Genomic DNA, 23,395 nt, shown 5'->3' with positions numbered 1-23,395 from the left:
TCTCTCTCTCTCTCTCTCTCTCTCTCTCTCTCTCTCTCTCTCTCTCTCTCTCTCTCTCTCTCTCTCTCGCGTGCACTCTCTTGCTCTCTATAAATCACCTTAAACTTCTCAAGACTGGGGAGAAAAAAGCGGGGGGGCAGCACTCTATTTACCCTGTGATAGTAAGGAGAGTGAGAACTGCCCCATTGGGTCCATGAACACACGTAGAGCAGAGCCTCTTGTGGTTTTACCAACAGATTTAACTACAGTATGGCTCTCTGTTGCCGCGGTGATGGACTGCTATTAACATGATGTTTTCTCAAGGGTGCAGAAGTGTCAACCAGCCTCTACATACCATCTGAGGTGAGGTTATACCAGGTCATACGTACTACAGGCACGGACCGCATAGTGTGGTTATTATCAGTACAACTTAATGACATTACATTACTCCATCTGGACTAGATTAGTTTATGCCGGGAAGTGCCATAATTGTAATCATTACCACCAGAATCTGTGGCAAGGTGGATGAATTGCCTTTCGTGTTTTTTTCAGCTCCATTGTTCCATTAATTTATGGTTTGAATTGGGATGCACATCTTCAATGCTGTTGCCTTTTTTGGTTTTTAATCATTAAGTCAGTTGAAGCAGTTCAGGACTAATATTTAGAGTTTTTTCAGGGGAGGATGTTGCTGTTTTTTTTTCTGAGCCAAGAGGAGGGTCCAAATTAAATATTAACTCTGGGTAGGGCCTTGGTAAGAATAAAAGTTATTGATTTTATTCTTACTCCTCATCCCTTTCATTTTTGTACAGTACCTTAGAGCAAAAATGTATAATTACAAATAATAGAGGACACTCCTCCATGACATGAAGGGAAATGTAGTTGTTTTTTTTCCCCCATTCGTCACATTGCAGGGGCAAAGGTCCCGGATCAGAGCTTTAGCCACTTCACGTTTCCATCAGCTCCCTGCTACTATTTATGCTGGCATGCAATTAAGGAAAGTTGTTCAAGCTGGGCCAGCACAGACAGCCTCCAGGCTGCTGCAAATCCGAGATACATGTGGGCTTTTAAAGCAGTGATTGGGAGGGTTGATGATTTAACCCTTGGCTTTAGTCTAAAGGTGTTAATGGGGCTAGAGCAAATCACTCAGTTTCCATAGGAGATAGGATGATAAGGATTTTTCTCTCCTTTATTTACTTCTTTATCTCTCTCTCTGATGAGAAGCTGACAGGATTTAGAAGTTGCAGTTGCATAAACATAGAACCACGTGCATGTTGATTTCTTTACACCGATGGTATTGAGTACTTCATGAGGCCCAAATCCTTAGCTGTGGAGATATCCTGCTGTAGGTATATTGCCCTACAAAGTCAAATTCAAGTAACCAAGTAAGTAATGAAATGGATTGAAATGAGCAGCTCTCTACTATGTGCTGTCTGATGAAGGTAGTGTTGTCAGAAAAAAAAAGCTTCTGATGTTGTTTCTGAGTAGGTGGATGACAGGAAGACAATACAGGGGTGTATTTTAGTTTATTATGAAATTCAAACTGTAGTCAAACTATTTAATCAACATTAAAACACACATAACGTTTCTGGGCAACAAACTGGACAACTCAGTGAGGCTTGTCAGGGGTGACACATTGTCCTAGTGTGTCTAATTAAGACTATCTAGACTCTGTGTTGTGCATCACATTTTATGATCACAGTCAAAACATCAAAATGCTTTTATTTGCATACTCAAGTGCTGTTTTGTATTTCCAGTCTTATAATGGCTCATTTATGAATTACACCTTATGTCTCCTCCTCTGTCTGTTTCTGCCCAGATGCAAAGGAGAGGACAACCAGAAGCTTCTCCGTCGGTGGAGTCTTCAACTACACCTCTCTCCTCCTCAGTAAAGAAGACAACACGTTGTACATTGGCGCTCGGGAGAATCTCTTTGCACTCAACCTCACTGATATCAGTGCAGTCAAGCTACAAAGAAATGTAAGAGCCAAGCATCTGTAAACTAGAGTATCATATACAGCATCTTGTATCAATATGAACGTAGTAATAATCAGATCCCAGTGGTACAATATGAATATGATTAGGTCCCAGAAGTCGAATGTAAATATAACTTGCCTCACTGTATTATAACCTCCAGTATGAGTCTGACAGTGTTTCTTTCCTGCAGCTCACATGGAAAACTCCAGAGAGGAAGAGAGACGAGTGCAGTTTTAAAGGCAAAGACCTGCAGGCAAGTGAACTGTTGGTGTGAAAGCTCAAGTAGCTAATGTCTCATCTGGATTTATACCGCTGCAGGTTTACCTTTTTGGTCGAGTGGACCATCATTGCAGGGCACTTTTGAAACAGATCCAGGGAAGAAACCTGGACATTTCCCGTCAAATTTTAATTTAATCTATTCATCTATTTAATCTATTCATCTATTCTACAACAATGGATTTTCACAAACAAACCTTTCCTCTATAACGCAGTCTTTTTCAGTTTACTCCACTACCAGTTTAACATGCAAACATACAGACCCACAGCCTTATGAATTTCTGATTACACATTTGTTAGGAGGAAACACATGAGCAGGAGGAATCAGTGTTTGTTTTGAATATTAAACATGATCTCGAACACTCTAGTTTGACAATGTGTTGTTTTTGTAAACTACTTTACATTTCTAATTTCTTTTTCTAAGTAAGTGGCTTAAGACAGGAAACACGATAACTGGGATGGTGGATAAAAAAGCTCTTTTTGGAAAAAACTTGTTTGGTTAAATTTTGGTACAATCCAAAGACATTTAGCTTTATTTCACTTTATGAATACATCCTAATCACTATATCCTTTAAAGTATGTAAGCAGCTGTAAAGAAAATGCAACCCACTTACATGAAATTCCTTTTTATCGTTTCTAATATAGACGGATTGCTTCAACTACGTCAAGATTTTACTACGCATGAACAGCACTCATCTGTATGTGTGTGGAACATACGCCTTCAGCCCCACCTGTGCTTACATAGTAAGTGTTTATATGAACCAGTCACATCTGTTGCAGTGATGTGCTGTGTGCAACCTGTGCTTGTGTTGGGGATATAAAACGCTGTGTCATTCATTGTTTTGTCAAGTAGATTACCCATGGTGCAGAACCATATGTTGTGTATATTTATTAGATTCAAGAGGAAGAACATCTAAAATCTGATGCATGCTGCTTCCTACCTCTCAGGCACTTAGCAGTCTGGCTGAGGCCCATGCCCAGCTAGACACAAACACTGTATGTACATTATTTTATTATCTCTTGTGCTGAAGGGAAATGGATCAAAATATTTAATGCACGGAATCAGATTATGTAAGAATCGACCCAGTCTCTTTCTACAAGTTGTTTTAAGCCTTTTAGAACTACCCAGAACAAACATACAGGGATGACCTGTGCTTTAACTCTTCCTGAAGACTGACTGACCCCCTTTTCACTGAGGGACAGACAGACGGAGGTCACTGTCAGAGCAGCTTACAGCTCTACTTTTCATCTGTGATGTTTGTGTGTTTCTGTGCTCTCCAGAATACTGCAGACTTTTCCCTTGTCAAGAGTGATAATGGTGAGATTGTTACAGAAGATGGACGAAGCCGCTGCCCTTTTAATCCTGAATACAAGTCCACTGCCATCATGGCAGGTAGGTCCTAAAATGGCAGCCGATACAATCCAGCTTTGTGATGTTGTGTTTTGCTTTATAGACGCTACTGTGGGACTCAGTAAAGTAACTACAGGTGGTTGATGTGGAGACAAATTGGAGCATAACCTCTAGATTTAACTTCTGTGGATGATGCACAAGCCCAGTAAACACTGTGATTATGCTGGTCTTCTTCATTGTGTTACAGATGGAGAGCTATATGCAGGTACAGTCAGTAATTTCCAAGGAAATGAACCCATCATTTACAAGAGTCTAAGCCAAGGAACTACTCTAAAAACAGAAAACTCACTCAACTGGCTTCAAGGTACAGTGCTTTGGCTGGAAGTCAATGTTTTTCATTGTATCGTCATGTAATTAAAGATTATATATATTATTTGATATCACATCTTATATAAGATAAATGTCATTCTAAAACTGTTTGTATGCTGCATGAGAACATAATTTGACACAATTGGAGATTATGTGGATAAAGTGTTTACCTTCAATCTGTCAGCAATTGAATTTAGTGTTTTATGTCAGTGGGAACAGGGATGGTTGTCCCTGGGTGCCTGAATTTCATATGCTTGTAGTCTGACAGTATTGTTTGCGTCGTTTTTCTTTCAGACCCGGCATTTGTTGGCTCGGCCTACATACAGGAGAGCCTGCCCAAGGGCAACCTAGTGGGCGATGACGATAAGATTTACTTCTTCTTCAGTGAAGCAGGAAAAGAGTTTGATTTCTTTGACAACACCATTGTGTCACGCATTGCTCGTGTGTGTAAGGTGAGTGATGCTTGAAGGAATCTAGTCCATCTAAAGGGGCCTTTTTTCCTCTTTAGCGTTATATCCTGACACCCCCTCACATCACTATAGGAATCTATCAGACCAGGGAAGGGATTTGTTTGTGTGTTTGTGCATTTCATGCGAGTTTGTGTTCAGTGCATGCTTCTATGAAGGATATCTTGTTACAGAAAAGCATTCCTCTTGCATGTCAGCCTCTGTTTGACTCTTTTTTTTCCAGACTCTCTCCTCCCTCCCTTAATTCTTATTATTTTCAACAAATATTTGTCTTCAGAGAGGACTCTGTAGCCAAGTCAGAAATGTGTTAGGACTTCCGTAGCACATGATCCATGCACAGAAATGGATTATCACCTGCTGGAGTACTTACACCCAGGGCTTTTAAACAAGCATGCAGACCTCACACAGTATTTTGTAATATATTTTAGGATATTATCAGTTTTGTAAACATCATTATAACAAACCAATTCTTCAGATCCGACTGCTGCCTGTGAAAAAAAATCATATTTATTACAGTGCTAGTCAAATGAAAACTACTAGTTCAGATCAGAGAAATGTTGTTGTGTGAGGACATTTATTTGTATTTTGTGACATAAAAGGTTATTTTTCTATGTATTTTTTCCATTATTGTCCATCACAATGTTTTAGTAATCTACATCGAGAGCCAGTATATTTATTTGTTTATGGAAAGTTCAGCTGTGAGTCTGAAACTGCACACAAGGTTATATATTCTTCATCTTAATGCAATTATCCACTCAGTGTTTTCATAGATCCAATTTTTAAAAATAGTTAACAGCTATATAAATATTTACTCATGTATCATGTTGATGATAGGTTTTCTCCCTATGCTTAAAATATGTGCTAAACATTAAGTATTTTGGCACAGATAACCCATGAGGAAATGAGTAATAATGTGTCACTTTTTGGGAGTGTTTTTCCCAAACAAATGTGGAATGTATAACAAAGCTTTAAGCGAGGTAAATGCTCTGAAGAAAGATAGTGTCTTACTATCTCCCTTGTCCCTGGTTTGACTTATTATGTCAGCAGCATTCCCCCTCTTTGTTGTTTATTCAGGTGTTTAGTACACAGGTTCCTCTTCATAGAGGCTAACTAGTGAATGATAAACACAGTTTTGCGTGAAACAAACAAAACAAAGCATTTTCGTATTAGCTGGATTGTTCCGCTTCCCAGAAAGAAGCCATTACTGCCTGCCATGTTCATGCTTTTTGAACGGCCTTTTGAACAACGGATGCTTTGACAAGGGATTAATGAATGGGATGCATTTGCTTCAATTATTTAGAAGTCAGTTTAAGCACAGAGTGGCATTCAATTATAAAACTAGGTTCCAACACAAGGACAAGACAAAATAATGTATGTTGCCCATTAGCTGCCTGGGTTACTGCAATGAGTAATTGCTTCAGAAGCTCAGTATTGGTCGTGTCGTGTTCCCTTCCATTCAGCGCTGCTATTTGCTCTGATTATTTGTAATACTAAAGTGGACTTGATTGAAGCTTTGTGTTAAAGGGTTTTATGTAGTTTAGAATATTGAGTTTTTCTTTCATTTCTTCAGCGGTCAACTTTGATCTTGTTAGATCTAAGCCTGTGAGAAGACTGGAATAGTTGTTGCCATAAACTGAATGTAAACAGATGATAGCGAGTAGTAGTGATTAGTGCAGGAGATCCTCTTAACTTTAAATACCATGTCTTTTTGCAAAACTAAAATACGCTCTTGGTTTGTGTAGGTAAAATATCTGCAGCTGGCTTCCTGAGGCTTAAAACTCCCTGTAAAATATAGTCTGTTTTACAGTCATACATCACGGATTGTAAATCACTTTCACATTGAGGTTTAAATTTGCACAGATATATGTGTGTGTAGCCAAATTAGTATCCACAGCAAGGAGGTCCCATGCCACACATCACTTTGAAGGCTAGTGCCAAAGGCGCTGAATCACAGCGGTAGTGTCAGTGAAGAAAGATTGTCAGGGAGCAAAGCCTCTCTCTTTTTTATTTAAAAGCATTTGCCCTCTTCAAAGGGCCACATTTTTTTTTGTGTCTAAGCCACTTGTGTTGATGTATATTGTTTTTATGACCTAGAAGTCTGCTGCCTCAGGGTATATCTGAGTTACCGGCACAATTGATTTAGCTTATTATGGTTTTATTTTATGAGGTTAATGTTTTTTCAATAGTGTCATTCACCTTTTGGACACTTTCTTTTGGTTTCTGTTTTTATTCTTGAAGAACGTAGATACAATTTCCTAATATAACATACAATATGTACTGTATGTTATGGTATGTGAGGAATGACATGGCAACATACCATATGATGCACATTACTATTTCATGCCTTTTACAAGCCTGTCACATCTCATCAAATCACACTTATGTATGAAAGTTATTTTTCAGAGGCGGTTGTCAGCTACCTCAAACAGGTCTCAATCTTATATGACATGTTCTGGCCACATGTTAAACATTTACAAACTAACAATAATTTTGTTGCAGGGCGACATGGGAGGCGAGAGGGTTTTGCAGAAGAAATGGACAACATTCCTGAAGGCTCAACTCTTGTGCTCTCTCCCAGATGATGGCTTCCCCTTCAACATAATCCAAGACATGTTTGTGCTGACGCCCAGCCCCGATGATTGGAAGAACACTGTGTTTTATGGAGTCTTCACATCTCAGTGGTGAGGACCGACTTTTACTGCTTTGAATATAAAACATCACCAAACTGTAGTAATACCATCTGATATCACATTTAACTTTGTATTTCAGTATTTTTAAATCAGTCAGTCTCTATAGCATATGTGTAAAACATCCCCTAATGTCACAAACAACTTTCCCAAAGATTTTACAAGATCAGAATGTTAAAAAAAAAGAGTAATCAGTATTGTTAAGATGCTTTTTATGTCTTATAAGGTATAAAGGTGCTTCGGGAAGCTCTGCAGTGTGTTCCTTCACTATGGACCAAGTGGAAAAGGCGTTTCATGGGAGATACCGTGAGGTCAACCGAGAGACTCAACAATGGTACACGTACAACCATCCGGTCCCAGAGCCGCGTCCTGGAGTGGTGAGTAACTCCCTGCTGCCCTCTGCTGGAGAACCTGTAGACAGGTACATGCCAGTTCATTAGCATCATTTCATGACAGCTGAATGAAAGAGTTTCATATGTTCCTCTCTGCTCATCAGTCACATCCTTGATTTTGACTGGCGATTAAGGCTCAAACAAATATCCCAGCCGGCCTTATTTTGTCCACCTAAACATGATTCTCATCAAATTACTGCCACTTTCATTTCCTGGCATGCTTATCATAGTTGAATCATTGAAAAATGTAAGCTAAAAAAACATTGAGGTACTGTACAGCTGCAGTATGTGTCTTTATACAATGTGAGTAAATGTTTGTAAATTTTGCCTTTCACAGTGTATCACAAATGCTGCAAGGGAACAGGGCATCTCGACCTCGCTGCACATGCCGGACAAGGTGCTGAATTTTGTCAAAGACCACTTTCTGATGGATAGCGTGATCCGCAGCCAGCCTCTTCTGCTCAAACGCAACCTTCGCTACACACAGATTGCTGTCCATAGAGTCCAGGCAGCAAAAAAGGCTTATAATGTGCTCTTCATTGGCACAGGTAAAGGACTCCTTTTCCACAAACACACTCATCAACCTTTTTAGCAGCATCCTGTGTCATCCATTACTTGCATTTCTCAATATTCACAAAGAGTTTAATTCAATCTCAAGTTATACTGTGTCTTGTAGATGATGGAAGACTTCATAAAGCCATTAATGTCAACAATAAGATGCACATCATTGAGGAGATGGCGCTCTTCAGTGATTCCCAACCAGTGCAACACATCGAGCTGGACACCGAAAAGGTAAAGTGGAGTGAGGAGAGAGAAAACAAGCATGAACAAGTATGAACAAAGCTCAGTAAATGCAGTTATTGGCAGTTTAGAGATTCTGTGAGCCATGAAAGTCACTGCCTAAAGCAGACCTCATGTTCAATGAGCTAATTACATGCAACTTTCTCTCAGGGGATCTGCAAACAGCTGAAATTGTGACACTTATTAAATCTTGGCTTGTCTTCGATACTTAGATTTGTACATTGGGGCAAAGAAATTCCTAATAAAGTGACGTTGAGAAAAGCTAAGTGTGCTGTGTTTAGATCAGGGTCAGACAAGGAAGATTCTGTATAAAAGTAGTAACCCAATAACTTTATTTGGGGCACTTCCTTCCCGTCCCCGGTTTTGTCATCTCTGTTCCACAGGGCCAGCTTTATGTTTCCTCTTTCTCTGAACTGGTGGAGGTCCCAGTAGCTAACTGCACTAATTATCAGAGTTGCGGGGAGTGCATCCTCTCCAGGGATCCTTACTGTGCCTGGAACGGGAGGAAGTGTGTGGATGTCAGACAGGCTCCCCCAAACAAGTATGCATCCCTCTGCACAATAATCCACCATCAGTTGTACAGCTGCAGACAAACATTTTTTTAAATATTTTGTAAATATATGTTTTCATTAAATATTTGTGTTCCAGTGCCTGGCAACAGGATGTAGATGAAGCAGACACATCGGCTATTTGCGACAAGACAGTGCCAAGCCCACGGTTTGCTAAACCTTCACCCACACGTAAGTGAACTTTTTGTCATAGATTCACAGAGCAGAACTCTGCCCTGGATTTTCCCTACTTTGTCTTTTAAATTTGAGTCCTGATTACAAATGTGTTTATTTTGTCAAATGGTTTTGTTATTTTGAATCTGAAGCTTATTTCATGACATATCTGACTCCATCTACCTTTATGTCTCTGCTTTGCCTTTTCACAGGAATGGTTTTATGCCAGGTGATCATTATCCCAGCTAACACGTTCAAAGTACTCCCTTGCAAGCTGCGCTCTAATTTGGCTGAAAGGAAGTGGGAGTTCAGTGAGAGCGCGGGTCACTTCCATTACCCCAGCCCAGAGGGGGGGTTAGTAGTGGTAGCTCAAGCTGACAGGCAGGAAACCTACGAGTGCTGGTCAGTGGAGGAAGGCTTCAGACAGCTGCTAGCAAACTACTGTGTGAGGGGCGAGGCCAAGCACGAGAGCACCACTCTGACAGGCCGTTCACGTACGCCACAGGTCTCCCAGGAAGAATTTATCATCCTGCCAGGAGAGACCCGCTCGTCGCAGATCAACACTAAGACCTACTGGAACGAACTGATAGTGGTGTGTGCCCTCCTGGCGTTTTCTCTGGTGGTCTTCTCTCTATTTGTGGTGTACAGGAACCGTGACCACATGAAGTCCATGCTCAAGGAGGGAGAGTGCCCCAACATGCAGCAGAAGAAGCCCAGAATTGTGGGGAAACCAGCTGAGAACTTGCCGCTAAACGGCAACACAGTCACAACGTCGGCGTCAGACCACAAGGGCTACCAGACCCTTAACGACAACTACATATGCAGCACCCCACCGCACGAGTGCTTGTCGCCCGACAACAGCAAGAGCTTCTCAGAGTCAGAGAAGCCGCCTCTGAACTTGAGAGAGAGCCACGTAGAGATTTCTCCCACATGTCCACGGCCAAGAGTCAGACTGGGCTCTGAGATTAAAGACTCTATAGTGTGAGGCCGGCTTCTTATTGTGTGGAGTGACATTTTAAACTGAAAGGAAAGAGTGCACTTGCTGAGAGAGACAACACCCTATAAAAGGGAAAACTGAGGATCATTAGACTCTTCATGGAGAGACATTTCATTACACAGATTTTGCACTTGTTCTGTCCTTGTGGTCTATGTTCATTTAATTTTGTTTTCCTCTCACTCCCCCTTATTCTGTTTCCTGTCACTCCCCCTTATTTCAGTGCATTCAAAGCACGCTGAAGAAGTTCCAGTTTGCCTTCAGACTTTTGACGCTATCACATACGGCTCACAGGAATGTAACAAGCGTAGAGGGGGTGTCAAAATTATATGATCCAGTGATTGGATTTCATAGCATTGCCACTCAGTCCGTCCATATAATCTTCTGGTGATGCTTAAGAAGGCAGACCGATATTCAAACATGTTCCCTCTGCTGGCTTACAGGGTTTGCTGTTTTATTTAAATTCTGTCCTCTGGTAAGAGCCCACCGTTCGCTGAGGCTATGCACTGTGTACTGTACTGTAGCAAGGCAAACGCTCTCACCAGAATATACAGTACACTAACAATAAAGTGGCAGGCAAGAATAAAAAAAGCCCTGTCATAGATTTTATTTCGATAGCCAGTGTGCATTCATCAAAGTATACTATTTGTTTAGGCTTGAATATAACACAGCAACATAAAAAGAATTAAGAACAGAAGGGTGGTGCCAACAACCTGAAAAGGTTGGTTTAATAAAGACCATTATTTAGCATTATTTATTATTTAAGTGACAGAAAAAACCCAAACAAGGAATCAACTCAGTGGAAATGTTGTAGAAACTCTTACCACCTCAATCACTACACACCAAAAACATGAACATGATATAGTTATGAATGAAGACACTGTATGCTTTCTCTAAAGTATTGGTATTATAAGTAGATACAAATATTCCTCTGTGGAAGTCTGACTTTCAACAGGTGTTTCTTTCACCAAATGTTGTAAAGGGAAAAATATCATTCCAGGTATTATCATGCTGTTCTTCATGAGATAGGCAGTCTATGCAAAGGAAATAATGTGAAGTGGGGTAAACACCAAGAACACCTCACCTCGAGACTGAGTAAGCACAAAGGTGTTGGCGCTGTTAATTACTTTAGGATCAGTGGCACTGCAAACACACACCAACACACACATTTGCGCTCATTACACTAACTATAAGTATGCAAGAGAGATTTTAGCCATTTTGGTGTATTTTAGTGTGGAAGATTGACCAATTGTTTCTTTCACAGAGAGACATTTTTCATAGTCATTCTTCAATACAAATATCTATCATCAATTTTCTCAAAGGGAAATAATAAATATTTAAATACTACACCTATTCATAATCTGATTTAAATAAAACGCATCTGTATAGCCTCAACTTTGATACACATATTAATTGATGAGTGTTAACAAAGGGTAGAAAACGCCCCTTACTTGCTTAGATGGTTTTAAAGGCAACCATAAAAGCAATACTTTTCATTCTCATCCAGTAATAAACATTAGAATTTTTAATTGTGTTGATTAGCCATTTCCTTATTCAGAAATAATGAATTCAAACCTTATTGTTTACTAAATTTGAGTCTGATGTTGGAGTAACTTGAAAGCAGTTTTATACAATATTATTTAAGTCTTACTTGAGTTTGGCTCTAGTATTGTAATGTGGCTAGAAAAGTTTAAATTTTACAAAAATGCAGGAGGGCATACTGCTTGACTCAGAATGCATAGGATTTGCACATGATGTTGAAAAGCCTTAGTATAATGCAGGTTATGGATTTGATAACAAATCTGAAACGGATAATGCCTTTTGAAACCATAACCAAGAGATGTGCCTCTTGGGATAATAAACTAACCAGGTAGTAGTGCTGTAGAGTCAAATGCTACTCTGTAGGTGTGATAGGACTGGCCATGCTCAGAAACAAGAGTAAAAAAAAAACTTTGAATATATGTGGTTAAATACTGTCAACGATGTACAGTATGTGCTCATGGAGTGTTTTATTTCATGTGTTCTCAAAGTGACTTACACCTTAGTCAGGGACTGCATTTTTATTTAAAAACTGTAGCACATAAATAACCACTGACTGATTTAAAAATACTGAATTGTAGGTAACCATTAGTATTACCGTATGTTACATTTCTTGTAAATGGCACTGCAAAAATGACTCTGTGTGAATTTCAAAGACTGGTCAGCTATAATCGATCATGCCGTATGAAAGGTTCATGACTGTTAGTAAAAACAAACAAATGGCAGTTTTTGGTGAAGTGGCTGTCATAATAATACTAAAATGCAGAGCAAATATAAAGTGGCAGTGGTTTAGTAAAATATGTGCAGGTACTGAACATGTTTTTTTTTTTAAATACGAGCCTAAACTGTTAATGCCACAGTAAAAGTATCGTTGTCTGCTCTTTCTTAATGAACCACTATAGTCTGGCCTTCTATTTGTGACAGTACATGTCGCTCAACATGTAAGTAAATAGTTTTTATGTAAAATAGTTTATGTAAAATTGTTTTGTAAATTCAGCTGCCAATGTAAAAATCTTGTGAATTGTATTTTTTTGTTTTCTTTCATACATCACTACTGTTTTTTTGTTTTTGTATTGTATATAAAAAGCACTTTATTTTAATTTTTCAAATAAAGATCAAATGGATAATTTTTTCATTTGAATGGCTCATGATTATACCATAAAATGAGTTATTATTTATGCAGATGAATCTGTTATACATTCTCCATGAAGGCCACAAAGTTAAGATGTTGAAGATCTTGAAGTATTTTCTTGTTAATCTCTTAGGGTGGAGTCAGAAACACACACTGCAAACTCAGGGGAACGGGAGTGTCTCTGATAAAAACTCATGCAACACACCTTGAAGGTAAACAGAGGCCAGCACTTGCGTATATTTGTTGTGTTTGTATTGCATTCCAATCTGAGTGCACACAGGGATGACATCTAAGTCAGGATGAAGCCAAATAATTAGCCTAGTGCCTGATAGAATCCAGGTATAAAGTGGCACAGTGATTCGTAACCGTAGATAGTTAAAGAGGGGTCGGACGAGGGTCCATTGATTCGGATGATACCCGCCTACACTCAGATGTAGACCAATGAGTGGCTCTTAAAGTACCTCTGTGAAACTTTTTATTGGAACTTTTGTTTTGGCCCGGCACGCCACTCTGCCTATTTGTTAAGCCTATCAGTTTGTGAGAGAAGCCGGGTTGAATTTTAACGGAACATTTTATTTGTTTTTATTCATTCAAATATGGACCGACCCAGCCTCCGGAGGTTATTTTCTGCTTGTGACGTTAACAAGTCCGGCAAAATAGAGTTCGATGACTTCACCGTTGTCTGCAGGGAGCTTAACGTCTCCGAAACTGAGATCAAAACTCTGTTCAACAAATTCGACGCAGACGAAGGCGGATACATCGACTACAGCATGTTTTCGTCCAGGTTTCAGGAGGTTTCAGAGACTCTGGACTTGGCGTCTTTTGGTGCTGGTTCGTCCCAAACACAAGGCCACCCGTGGGAAGAGTTTGTATGCAGGATAGATGCGGAGTTACTGCTCTCTGAAAGGTAAACTCACATCCGGCTGCTCGCTCAAGGATTTAGCCAAGTTTAGCCAACGGCTATTGACTGTCCCTCCTGGAATGTTACTTAGCAACTGTCAGTTAACGCTACATGTTATCTTACGGCTGCACTGTTAACCTGTCCCATAGATTGTATATTGTTATTATACAGTCTATGGTTCCACGTGGGGTTTTTTCTTTTCAAATTTTATTACCTCGCTAAAACAGGGATTTATTATATTATTCTCAAACATGTGGGATTGTCTTGGTGACGCATTCGGCGTACACAATAGCTACGTCAAGGTTTTTGATATGGCTTTAACGGCTCTGTCCCGCTGCACAGATTAGTCATACAGGTGTAACGTTTATGGTAATTTAAGACTAACGGTTAAACAGTAGCGCTACTCTTTATTATTTGTTATTATTATCATTATTAGCCTACTATTATTTTTGTCACTTTTCCTACAATTGTCTATGTTCTACACACTTAGCTTGCTGGAATTAGTTTTTATGTCATTGAGATAGCTCAGTCATCGTCATCATGTGCCCCTGTTAACAGGTGGTAGTTGTGGGCTGTGTGTTATCATCTTAACAACCACCCTCCTTTGCTTTTATGAAGACCGTGACATTTGAATGAAAGCCCCAGAAAAGGCTTGTTAATAGATATTGAGTTAAAATGTATTTCAGAGATGTGTTAATCCACCATTTATTTAATCTAGCCATGTTGAATGAACACTTCTCTTCATCGTCATGAAGGGAGGATTTATTGCAGGTGGATTATACTGCATATGTTCTATGTTAAGCGGGCATCTTATTTAAAAAAAAGTTGTTAAAATTATTAACAAGTGACCATGTTGGAGAAGAGGTGACTATAGAAAAAAAGACAGCCTCTATTATTAGCCATAAATGACCAGTTGTTGACCATAAACGGTTACGATTAAGAAATAGAAAGCTTACTAATATTAACCAGAGTTCAGATTGACTTTAACTTTCTTACATGTATTAGTTATGTGTGAAAGTTTATAAAGAACAGGTAGAACAACTCAAATTCAAGCTGCTGTAGATATGCATGTTGAAGATTTGAGAGAAGAGAGACTAATGATGATGCGTGTGGGATTTAAACACACAGGCATATTATTTGTTAAATAAAATGTTCCTGACAGAGAGTAGGTTTGGAGATTTTTAGACAATGTTTTAATTCTACATTCTGCTAAAAATAATTCGTAGGATGCCGCTTCTACAGTGGGACTCGAAAGTTTGGGCGCCCCAGGTAAAAAAATGTAATAAGTGCATAAAGAAATCAAGAAAAATGGAAAAATCTCCAAAAGGCATCAAATGACAGATTAGACATTTGTATTATGTGACAAAAAGTTGGATGTTATTTCCATCATTTACACTTTCAAAATGACAGAAAAAAATGGCCTCTGCAAAGGTTTTGGAAAGCTGAGACCTGACAGCATCATGGATTGTTCTCAATTTTTGTCTAGAAAGACCAGGTGATGTCACTCTTAAGATTTTAAATGCCCAGACTCATCTGACCTTGCCCTAACAATCAGCACCATGGCTTCTTCTAAGCAGTTGTCTAGAAAACTGAAACTTAAAATAGTTAACGCTCACAAAGCAGGAGAAGGCTATAAGAAGATACCTGAATCAAGAAGTGAAAGACTCTTGGCTGGCTACAAGAAGCGTTTACAAGCTGTGATACTTGCCAAAGGGGACAGTACAAGGTATTAACTCTGCGGAGTGCCCAAACTTTAGCAAACGCCATTTTTTTGTTTTCTGTTGTTTTGAAAGTGTAAATGAGGGAAATAAGATCTAACTTTTTGTGACCTAGTATTCAAATGTCTAATCTGTCATTTGATGCCTTTTTTAGAGATTTGTTCATCTTTTCTTGGCTTCTTTATGCACATTAATACAAATTTTTACCTGGGGTGCACAAACTTTTGAGCCCCACTGTATTTGTTTGATCTAATTTAGTATTTACTGTTTATTATTATTAGATGTGGTGGTGAAATCAAACATAATAAGCAAAAGATATTGCCAGTGGACCATATTGGTATGAGAAGTTTATATTGGTGTTTTGATCATTTTTAGCCACTATGAAACTACCACCTTTCCGACCCACAGGAGTTTTTGATGTTATAAATATAGCTTTTGGGTGGGGTATGACACTAAGAACATGGCACTGATCTGTTCATTGCTGGCAGTAACTATTTGTTCTCCTCCCACAGTCTCAGGGAGCAGCTGGCTGATCTTTACCAGGCCATTCACTCCTCTGCAAACATAACTCTCCTGCAGCAGTATGAGGAAATTATCCACTCTCTGCTCAGTCAAAGCCTGGACAACCGACTAGAATGTGAACAGCTGGAGACAAGTTTAAAGAAGTAAGGACAACTGTCAGCATTACAATGTGGGGTCAGTAAAGTTCAGAACATCTGACCTGTGAAACAGAAAGACATAAAAAATAATGGGCCTTTTAATTAAAAAATACGCCACCTCACATAGGTGTTAATGATGATGAACACTCAGCTTATAATGTGTGTATGAGCAGTGACATTGTGTATTAGCATTTAAAAGTGAGTGATTCAAATACTGTGTTTGACAGTTTTTAGTTTTGTAGAATATAATAAATAATTATAACTGTTCTTAATGCACAAAGACAGAGCAGTGGTGAACTGCTGCCCTCTTGTGGCTGTAAACCACAGAGACACTGGAATGAACCCTTGACCTTTATTCCCAGAGTCCACTACATCAACAGGGATTAATTGCTTGACTTAAAGCTCCCTTTATTGATATTAGCCTACTAGACAAAATTAAAACAAGCCAACTACTACACAACTGACATTATCGCCTTATAGTTGACATGTTAGCAAGCAAATGTCTTGCAGACATAGAACGACAGTTGCATTCATTTAGAGCCATGTTTGAGCCCACCAGACACATGTGAATCCAAAGTTCCCTCTCCTTTTTATTTCTGTTTTGATCTACACAAGCTCCTGAGAACAATGTGGCTTCAGCAACAAAAGGTTCAGCTTTCTAACTGTCTTCCTTCCATTTGTTGGTTAAAAGTTCCTCTTAGCTACTTAAAATCCACTTTTGAGTTTCACTCCTTCACTTTGAAACTAATTCTGTGTATAATTAGTTTTTGTTTAAGCTTTTTCTGTGTTTCAGTAACTACACATCATGAGAAAAGTGACATTCCTTATTCAAGGAAGTAGTAAGACTTAAATGCACTGCCTTGTTCTTTTAGTCCTTTTACAAACCAGCTATACCATCTATTGTGCGTATTTCCACTATGTTGAAATAAACCTAAAATAATTTAAAAGTTTAAAGTTATACCGAACTAAAGGAAATCATATGTGAGGTCCTATGAGAAATCTCACTGAAAACATTCAGTGCGCCTGTTGAGGCTGTCCCTGCCTCAGCTCTGGTTGTTTCATGTGTTTGACGAGAGCAGAGAAGTCCCAACTGTCAAATCAGTCCGGTAGAATCGACAAATGATTGTAGGTGAATGGATTCTTGTTGTCTGCTGTATTAATCTCTTGGACTACTGTTGGAAAGGCTGCTTTGATTCCGTGCTTGTCTGTCTTAACAGAGCTGAGGAGATGAACAACAGTCAGCTCACAGAACTGGAGGATGACATACAGCAGCAGCTTGCCAGAACAGAGGAGCGGGTGAGAGATGAGGTAAGTGTGATACCTGCAGTATTCATAGTGGCCGACTGCTGCTGTGATTCATAGAAGTAAAGTGCAATGTTGTTAAACCAAATAAATTGGCTGTCGTAAAAGAAGCTGCAATTAATCAATAAACAGTACACCGAGAAATGGAATAAAAGAAAATGGAAATTTCTCTGCACTGGTTCTTGTGAGCTACCTGCATTTTTGTGGTGCAGCACACAGCAGCAGATTGCAGGTCTACTCACAAAGAGCCTTTTGTTAAGGCTGATGAAAGCCCCTCTTTAAGGCCTGAGCCGGTCGACACCTCTAACTAGTTTGGTTTCATGTAGGAGCGTAAGAAAATGGAAGGAGTTATAGGGACCATGCAGAGGAAGCACGAGAACAAGGTCGCAGACCTACATGCAACTGTGGACAGACTGTTAAAGGTAGGGTTTCCCACACAACATGCATTTACAATGTTATTCCATGGTAAACAGATTGTATGAAGATGATAAATATATTTTTTTCACATCATGGAAAAGCGAGAGAGGGAACACAAAAGCTCTTGCAATGTCCCGCTCTGGCTTCATTTCGTCATTTTTTTTTTTTTAAGTGACATTTGAACAAGCACTTTTAAAGGCCTAGTAAGATCTAATACCCAGTATGAGAAAGGTAATCAGATTGAGGAATAAGTGATGCTGCTGAGATGCAGTTTGTGCAAGGACAAGCATAGAGGTTCATGTTTGATAGGACGCTGGTTGTACACAACTTGTGGAAGGCTGTTGTTGCTAGCTACCATAGTTTATGCTTACAATCCTTTCCTTTCTAAACGGCTCTATGTTATTGAGTATATTATACAGCATCTGAACATTAGGACAAATTAGTTTAATCCTGTTGAAGTAGTTGTATGTTTATATTAAAGCTTTATACTTTTAAAGTATAAAGCTTTGAGAGCCTCTGCATGTACCTGCAGAAGCTAAACTGTAGGGTAAAGTGAAGTTAATGTGCGTTAGGGCTACAGTGTTTATGTAGACAGCATGTCGAGACAGAACAGTGATTGGTCTACTCGGGCAGCTTGTGTTTCCTCTGACAACTTTCCAGTACATGTGACGACTGCCGATAGTGAAGACCAAATTCAAGCAGGTTAAAGAGAGGCTCAACAATGTTCTCCTTTTCAGGAACACACATCTTTGAAAGCAGTTTCCCCAGTAAACCTGCTCACAGCAGTCTTTATATCATAAATTGAATTAAAGACTGTAAACACAATTCCTCAACCTCTTGATTGCATGGCAGTGGTCTTCTATTAGTTACCCAGATGAGGAAAACGCACGTCTATTAAAACACTGTTGACAAATTGCTTGTGTTAATGTATTCTCAAGAGCCAAGAGGACTCTGCATTCAACCATTCAAAAGAGGAGGTGGTCAAACTGAACAGGCAGATCAGTACTTTCTCACAGGTACGTTGTGTTGGAAGGGACTGTTTTAGTTTAAGTTACATGCATGTTGTGTTGAAATGTTACTTATTCACTAAATCTCCTCACAGGAAAATGAGGACCTGCGAGCCTCTCTGCTGCAAGCCCAGACAAACATCGCCATCCTGCACTCCGAGCTGGACAAGCTGAAGAACATGTATGCAGACCAGAAGGCTCAACATGAAAGGTAAGGCAGTGTCTTCAAGCTCGGCTCGGCTCACGTCAGTTGACACAAAATACGATTCAGCATCCAGTGCAACATCCAGTACGTGTTGCTTTTGTTTCTTTACAGAGAAACGGATGAATTGAAGAGGATGGTTATGGAATACCAATCCTATTCCAATCAGATTCAGATTCTCCAGTAAGTCTGTCTTTCACTTGATAAAGCTGTCTAGTATGTTTTTTGGGGGGTTGTCTCAATAAAGAATGCAGTTGGACTCTTTCCAAAAAGCTACCATGAAAAGTTAGTAATTACCATCTTTTGTTTTAGGTTTGGTTCATCAAAATTAAAAAAGAAATCCTCATGCCCATTTACCTCTGGCGGTATCTCACCAGTGCCAGGCAAAATAGTTTTGGTTTTATAGCTCAGGTTTCAAGATAAGTGTCTCTGAGATTCACGTTAACACCAAAATACAGTGGATGTAAGTTGAATTTTGTTTGTGGGGCTCATTAAAAGTTTAAAAAAAGAGACTAAACATATAAAAGGTATATCAACAAGATTTCTTTTCAGAAACAATGTCCCAATTACCCAGCGACCTCACTGTAACAGCTCTTTAACTGCCCCTTATTTTTGAATTCATAAGTGGAATATGTAAGTGTAACAAATGGTTTATAACACACTATAATATATCTTTGAGTATTAATACAATTTTCAACAACCATAACTTTTGTGGGCACCCATATGCAGAGGCTTTTGTATAAATAAATAATGAATGACAATTAGTATAACTAATGAAATAAAATTAATGGTCAAGTCAAGTTTATTTCATCCATAAAAATGGAAATTACGTTGCTCACTACAGTTAAAATGTCCCGTAATATCACATATAAAACTACATACGTGTGTTATAAACAACTTATTTAATGTTTAATATTCTTATAAAAGCTAAATAGGTGGCTTAATAGCCCCGACAGTGTCATTGGCTGAACCTATTCATTACCATACTTGGATTAACAGAAGGACATGGTTTAGTGTACTGGACATTGCAGAATGGCCAATGGGCTCTTTTTGTGCGACTATTTTTCTTTCACACTGCGTTGTACAGTCTGGAAAATACCATCCAGGTTAAGTTACACCACATACAAAGAATGAATTGTCCATAGATCTTGTTTCCAACAGTTGTATGTAAAGTAAATGTTTGTGCATGTATGTGACTCTGCCTTGTACTGTATTCCCTTGAATACATCATCAGGGAAACAAACAAAGAGCTGTATGACAGTAATGACGGGCTGCGCTCTGCGTTGGCCAGTGAAGCGGTTGCAGCTAAAAGGAGGGTAAGTCAGTTTGCTGATGACATACTTCCTCATACCTACTGGCTCTACATCAGATAGACAATGACACAGTAAATTGCTTTTAATAGTTCATGTTTAATAGAACATGTTTTACTGATATTCCCAATCTGCTCAACAGCTGTCTCCCCAAAATGAAATCCCAGCCCGAAGGATGAAGCCCCTCCGACAGAGCACACTCAACCACAGCAGGTTTATCAAGTTTCTACACACTTGTGTGAATCTGCAGATTGATCTCAGTGAATTAAATTGTCACAGCTAAAGCAAGCGTGCGTGTCGGTTCTCTGGTGCAGCTCTGAGCCGGATCCCAGCAAAACAACCTTCTCTCATGTGGCCAGCTGGGCTGATAGGTACCTGGACAGTGGAGTGTCGCTGCCGATGGACACAGCCGAGAGCTCAGCCAGTGATTACGACAGCGACGACAGTAGAGGCTCGATGGAAACGGTGCACCACAGTTACTCTTATGTCCCGTCTGATGTGGAGGTCAGAACACACATCAGGTTCAATAGTTGGTCAGGTAATCCCAATACGCTGTTGAGCTTTGACAATGTTAAATTAGTATTTGCTGCGTGTGTTACAGATATCAGAAATGAAATCTGAAGCTGCAGTCTCGATGACTCCTAGCAAGGCAAGCTCTATTGCATCATCCCTACGAAGACGTTTGTCTGCATTTTCCTCAAAGGTACATTGGCCTTAAATGCATGAACAGTTAACATTCATTTTAGTGATTTGTACGAGACTCCTACGTTAAAACTAGAGCACGACCGATATATTTGCAGATATTAGGCTTTTCCCAAACTTTCGGTATCAGCATTAATAATGGCCAATAAAAAAACATTTTAGTGAAAACTAATAAATGACTAATGTTCTGGAAATCAGTTTGTTTTGTTACGAGTTTCTGGATATTTATATATATTTTTTAGTAATTCATATCGGCCGATATATTAGAATGTCAGATTTTTAAACAACCAAATATTTGTATCGGTATTTGCCTAAAAAAATCCTTTATCGATCGGGCTCTAGTTAAAACTAGGCTGCATTTGGTTTGAAATGTTTATCAGCCGCACTGACAGTCTGTAGGGTGACATTATCCTGACCCCTCAAAACAGTCATTCCCACTTCAGACCTCTTGAGCATGTCATTTAGCTTAAAGTACTGCTGTACCTAAGCAGCCTCACAGAGCTGCTAGCATGTCTGTAGACTATATTTCAATGTGCTTTTCAACTATATGTTGAAATGTGGTAATTGAAATGCTGCAAAACAATTTTTTTTTATATATATATAATTTTTTTTTTAAATGGCTAACGGTAACTAATTAGTTTTGGGGGAAAAAACTGAACTCAAGGTTGTAACCACATCTCTTTTCATCATCAGATTGAGTTTGTTCAGCTGTTATCATGTGAACTAAATATGGAACTTGACAGATGTTCAAAAACTCTAGGCAAACTACTTAGGTCAAAAATAAACATTCACACTCAACTAAATGAATGCCTTCTTTATAATAAACACAACAAACAAACATTTTTCCACATAAAATAGTGTAAGCTTATTATTTTCTATGCATTTCCAAAGCCTTCAGAAGCAGACATAGAAGAAACTGAGGAACCTGCCCCGATGTACCGTCTGGTTTTAGCTGGAGACGCAGGAGCTGGAAAGTCTAGCTTTCTGCTGAGGCTGACGCTGAACGACTTCAAGGGAGATATTCAGACAACGCTGGGTAAGTGCCACAGAAAACCCATCACATGTATTCCAACACTGACACCTTTTTGCGTTTAGACATTTAAACAAGCTTTTTTGTTTGCAAGGAGTTGATTTCCAAATGAAGAGGATGCTTGTGGATGGAGAGAAGACGAGCCTGCAGATATGGGACACAGCCGGACAGGAGAGGTACTGCATCCACTCTCAAGGACGTAGCAACAGGAATAACATGGAGTTATTAAGTGAAACTTTCAACAGCATGTTCTTTTAATAAAGACTCAAGAATGGATACTAAAAAATAGTGTATTTCTTTTGATTGTAGGTTTCGTAGTATTGCTAGGTCTTATTTCCGCAAAGCTCACGGAGTCTTGCTTCTCTACGATGTCACCTCAGAAAGCAGCTTCCTTAATGTCAGAGCGTGGGTGGATCAGATTCAGGTAACAGTGGAAATGCTGATTGATACGTTGAATGAATGATACAAAAACTGACCATGCCCAAAAAGTAGGAATATATTTAACAGTGTCCTTTCGATTTTTATACAGGATTCAACAGAGGAGAAAATCCCCATGTGTGTTATTGGAAACAAGGTGGACCTCCGAGAGCAGCTTCCAGAGGGGAGCTGTGTAAGCAGTTTGCATGGAGAGAAGTTGGCCAAGGTGTGGAACTTCTCATTCCACCTGATAGAACAGTGTTTATACAGACGGCGGCCTCCCAGGTGTCTAAATAAACAGACTTCATTCAGGTTTCTCTTTTCTTGCAGGCATACGGCGCCTTGTTCTGCGAAACGAGTGCCAAAGAGGGAACCAACATTGTGGAGACTGTTCTTCATCTAGCAAGGTAGGAGGCCAGAGAGAAAGTTTGAGTTTTTCCTTCACAAACCATGGCAACACTTAGACTTGTTTTCCATTCCCACAGAGAAGTAAAGAAAAATGTCAAACTGAGGCGGCAGTCAAATTCTCAAGTCAGACTGAGTCAATCCAACCCAAAGAAGACTCTCAACGCCTGCTGTGGACTGTAGAGGGTTGATATCAGTAGATACCATGGAGCAGTGAAGGACTATTTTGTGAATATAATTCTCTTACATGTTTTTAACCTTTTGAAATATTTAAACTTAAGTTTTTAATACATTTTTTTTTTTATAATCCTTCCGTTTCCTGCTTGGCTACTAGCAACTGCATGGAGGAGGGCTGGGGGCTGTGCACGATCACGGAAGGCTTGTATCTTGTGGACGCGCGGACTGTTTTGTTGTCATTACTTAGAATTCCTCATGGGGGCGACAGAAACCACGCACTATAGCTTCAACTCTCAAGTCCTAAATATATTTTCACAAATTTTAATTCTCTGATCAAAATGATTTATATTGTTGGGAAATTGCACATTTACAACTATAAATGCACATAATGTAAGCATGCTTATATATATTTTGTTTTTTTTTCTATTTATTTGGTAGTAGTTTTATGAAGTAAATAATAAATAA

The 23,395-nt window shown here is 39.2% G+C and overlaps 2 protein-coding genes across 5 annotated transcripts in view; both read left to right on the top strand.

Annotated features, from left to right (window-relative positions):
* Nucleotides 1-12,256, top strand: part of sema4ba (sema domain, immunoglobulin domain (Ig), transmembrane domain (TM) and short cytoplasmic domain, (semaphorin) 4Ba) — a 72,973-nt gene extending 60,717 nt beyond the window's left edge. For 2 of the 3 annotated variants that reach the window (XM_034878246.1, XM_034878245.1), the window contains exons 3-15: nt 1,796-1,956; nt 2,144-2,206; nt 2,875-2,973; nt 3,511-3,622; nt 3,828-3,944; nt 4,244-4,401; nt 6,916-7,097; nt 7,330-7,480; nt 7,833-8,043; nt 8,172-8,287; nt 8,680-8,837; nt 8,945-9,036; nt 9,231-10,003. In XM_034878246.1, coding sequence (XP_034734137.1) covers nt 1,796-1,956; nt 2,144-2,206; nt 2,875-2,973; nt 3,511-3,622; nt 3,828-3,944; nt 4,244-4,401; nt 6,916-7,097; nt 7,330-7,480; nt 7,833-8,043; nt 8,172-8,287; nt 8,680-8,837; nt 8,945-9,036; nt 9,231-10,003 — 2,393 coding nt within the window. Of the gene's footprint in view, nt 1-1,795; nt 1,957-2,143; nt 2,207-2,874; nt 2,974-3,510; nt 3,623-3,827; nt 3,945-4,243; nt 4,402-6,915; nt 7,098-7,329; nt 7,481-7,832; nt 8,044-8,171; nt 8,288-8,679; nt 8,838-8,944; nt 9,037-9,230 lie in introns of all 3 variants that reach the window. The other variant, XM_034878247.1, reaches the window with a different exon arrangement.
* Nucleotides 12,257-13,051: 795 nt separating this feature from the next.
* Nucleotides 13,052-23,043, top strand: zgc:162879 (ras and EF-hand domain-containing protein). 2 transcript variants are annotated; one of them, XM_034878253.1, is made up of 17 exons: nt 13,052-13,590; nt 15,815-15,967; nt 17,179-17,269; nt 17,590-17,685; nt 18,619-18,696; nt 18,783-18,898; nt 19,004-19,072; nt 20,124-20,205; nt 20,342-20,412; nt 20,559-20,703; nt 20,801-20,902; nt 21,793-21,937; nt 22,026-22,107; nt 22,241-22,355; nt 22,461-22,574; nt 22,679-22,755; nt 22,834-23,043. In XM_034878253.1, exons 1-17 carry the CDS (start codon nt 13,280-13,282, stop codon nt 22,934-22,936), a joined length of 1,950 nt encoding a protein of 649 aa, XP_034734144.1. In that variant the 5' UTR covers nt 13,052-13,279; the 3' UTR covers nt 22,937-23,043. The 2 variants fall into 2 exon arrangements, with proteins under 2 accessions (XP_034734144.1, XP_034734142.1); XM_034878251.1 differs by having other exon boundaries at nt 13,055-13,590; nt 20,514-20,703.
* Nucleotides 23,044-23,395: the final 352 nt, after the last annotated feature.

The sequence above is a fragment of the Etheostoma cragini genome, chromosome 8 (genome assembly GCF_013103735.1).
Source record: "Etheostoma cragini isolate CJK2018 chromosome 8, CSU_Ecrag_1.0, whole genome shotgun sequence".
Classification (NCBI taxonomy): Eukaryota; Metazoa; Chordata; class Actinopteri; order Perciformes; family Percidae; genus Etheostoma; species Etheostoma cragini.
The sequence above is the reverse complement of the archived record's forward strand: the minus strand, read 5'-3'. Positions and strand labels throughout refer to the sequence as shown.